Raw genomic sequence first — 1,033 nt, forward strand, 5'->3', positions numbered from 1 at the left:
CTTATTAGGGTTTAGGGTTTCCTAGGGTTTCTTAGTGTTTTTCAGGGTTTACTAGGGTTTATTAGGGTTTAGGGTTTACGAGGGTTTAGGGTTTAGCTTACAGACTCTATCAACCCCCCTAATAGGCGAGTGTGAGGGTCTGGTCTGAAAGGAAGAAGCAGCAGCAAGCATTGCCCTGAGGACTCTATGAGCGAGGAGAGAAGCAGCTTCTTGGTATTCTGCTGCTGCAGCAGCAATAGCTAGTGCTGTTTCTAGTTGAATAAATAAATCTGCGTCTGAAGGAAGACAAGCAGCAACAAGCAAAGCTGGCGTGCTGCAGCGAGGAACAGGTGTTGCTGCTGCGCGGCAGCCAGCCGGAGATGAAAACTGCAGCACACACACACACAACAGCAGCAGCAGCAATGTACTCGTACCCGCAGCAGCAGCAGCAGCAGCACCAGCAGCAGCTACAAGCGCAGCGACACGTCAACAGGACAGCAGAAAGAAGCAACCTGCAGTTCCAGCAGCATCGCGAAGAACAGCAGCAGCAGCAGCAGCACCAAAAGCAGCAACAACAACAACCACCACCACCATCACCACCACCACCACCACCATCACCACCAGCAGCAACAGCAACAGCAGCAGCAGGAGCAGCAGCAGCAGCAGCAGCAGACCCTCTCTGGGTGTGGTCCTGAAGGCATAACAGGCGGGCAAGCGAAGATAGCAACAACTTCTTCTTTAATTAAATTTAAGCATTCATCGAAACGCGCTAAAACTTCTGCGTTGCTGAGAGAGCCAGCAGGAGGAATATAAAGGGGTTCTCGTACTGCTGCTGCTGCTGCTGCTGCTGCTGCTGCTGATGCTGCTGATGCTGATGCTGCTGTTGCTGATGCTGAGGCGGGGGCACTAGAAGGAGCTGCAGCAACAACTGTAGGAGCCGCTGCAGCAGCAGCAGCAGCTGCTGCTGCTGCTGCTGCTGCTGCCGGAGATGTGGCTGAAGCAGCACGCGATAGCAGCAACTTCTGCTGCTGCTGCACCTCTAACTCCTGAGAAG

The 1,033-nt window shown here is 53.4% G+C and overlaps 2 protein-coding genes across 2 annotated transcripts in view; one reads left to right on the forward strand and one right to left on the reverse strand.

Annotated features, from left to right (window-relative positions):
- Positions 1-359: 359 nt before the first annotated feature.
- EMH_0055650 (uncharacterized protein) lies at positions 360-674 on the forward strand (the record flags this gene model as incomplete). The annotated part of the gene is made up of 1 exon (XM_013497254.1): positions 360-674. The coding sequence occupies one exon, from the start codon at positions 360-362 to the stop codon at positions 672-674; it is 315 nt and encodes a 104-aa protein (XP_013352708.1).
- Positions 675-748: 74 nt separating this feature from the next.
- Positions 749-1,033, reverse strand: part of EMH_0055660 (CCR4-Not complex component, Not1 domain-containing protein, conserved, putative) — a gene marked incomplete at both ends in the record, with an annotated part of 2,499 nt that continues 2,214 nt past the window's right edge. Inside the window, one exon of the mRNA XM_013497255.1 lies at positions 749-973. Within this exon, the coding sequence (XP_013352709.1) occupies positions 749-973 (225 nt within the window). The remainder of the gene's footprint in view (positions 974-1,033) is intronic.

This window comes from Eimeria mitis, genomic scaffold, assembly GCF_000499745.2.
Source record: "Eimeria mitis Houghton genomic scaffold, Emh_scaff2566, whole genome shotgun sequence".
Classification (NCBI taxonomy): domain Eukaryota; phylum Apicomplexa; class Conoidasida; order Eucoccidiorida; family Eimeriidae; genus Eimeria; species Eimeria mitis.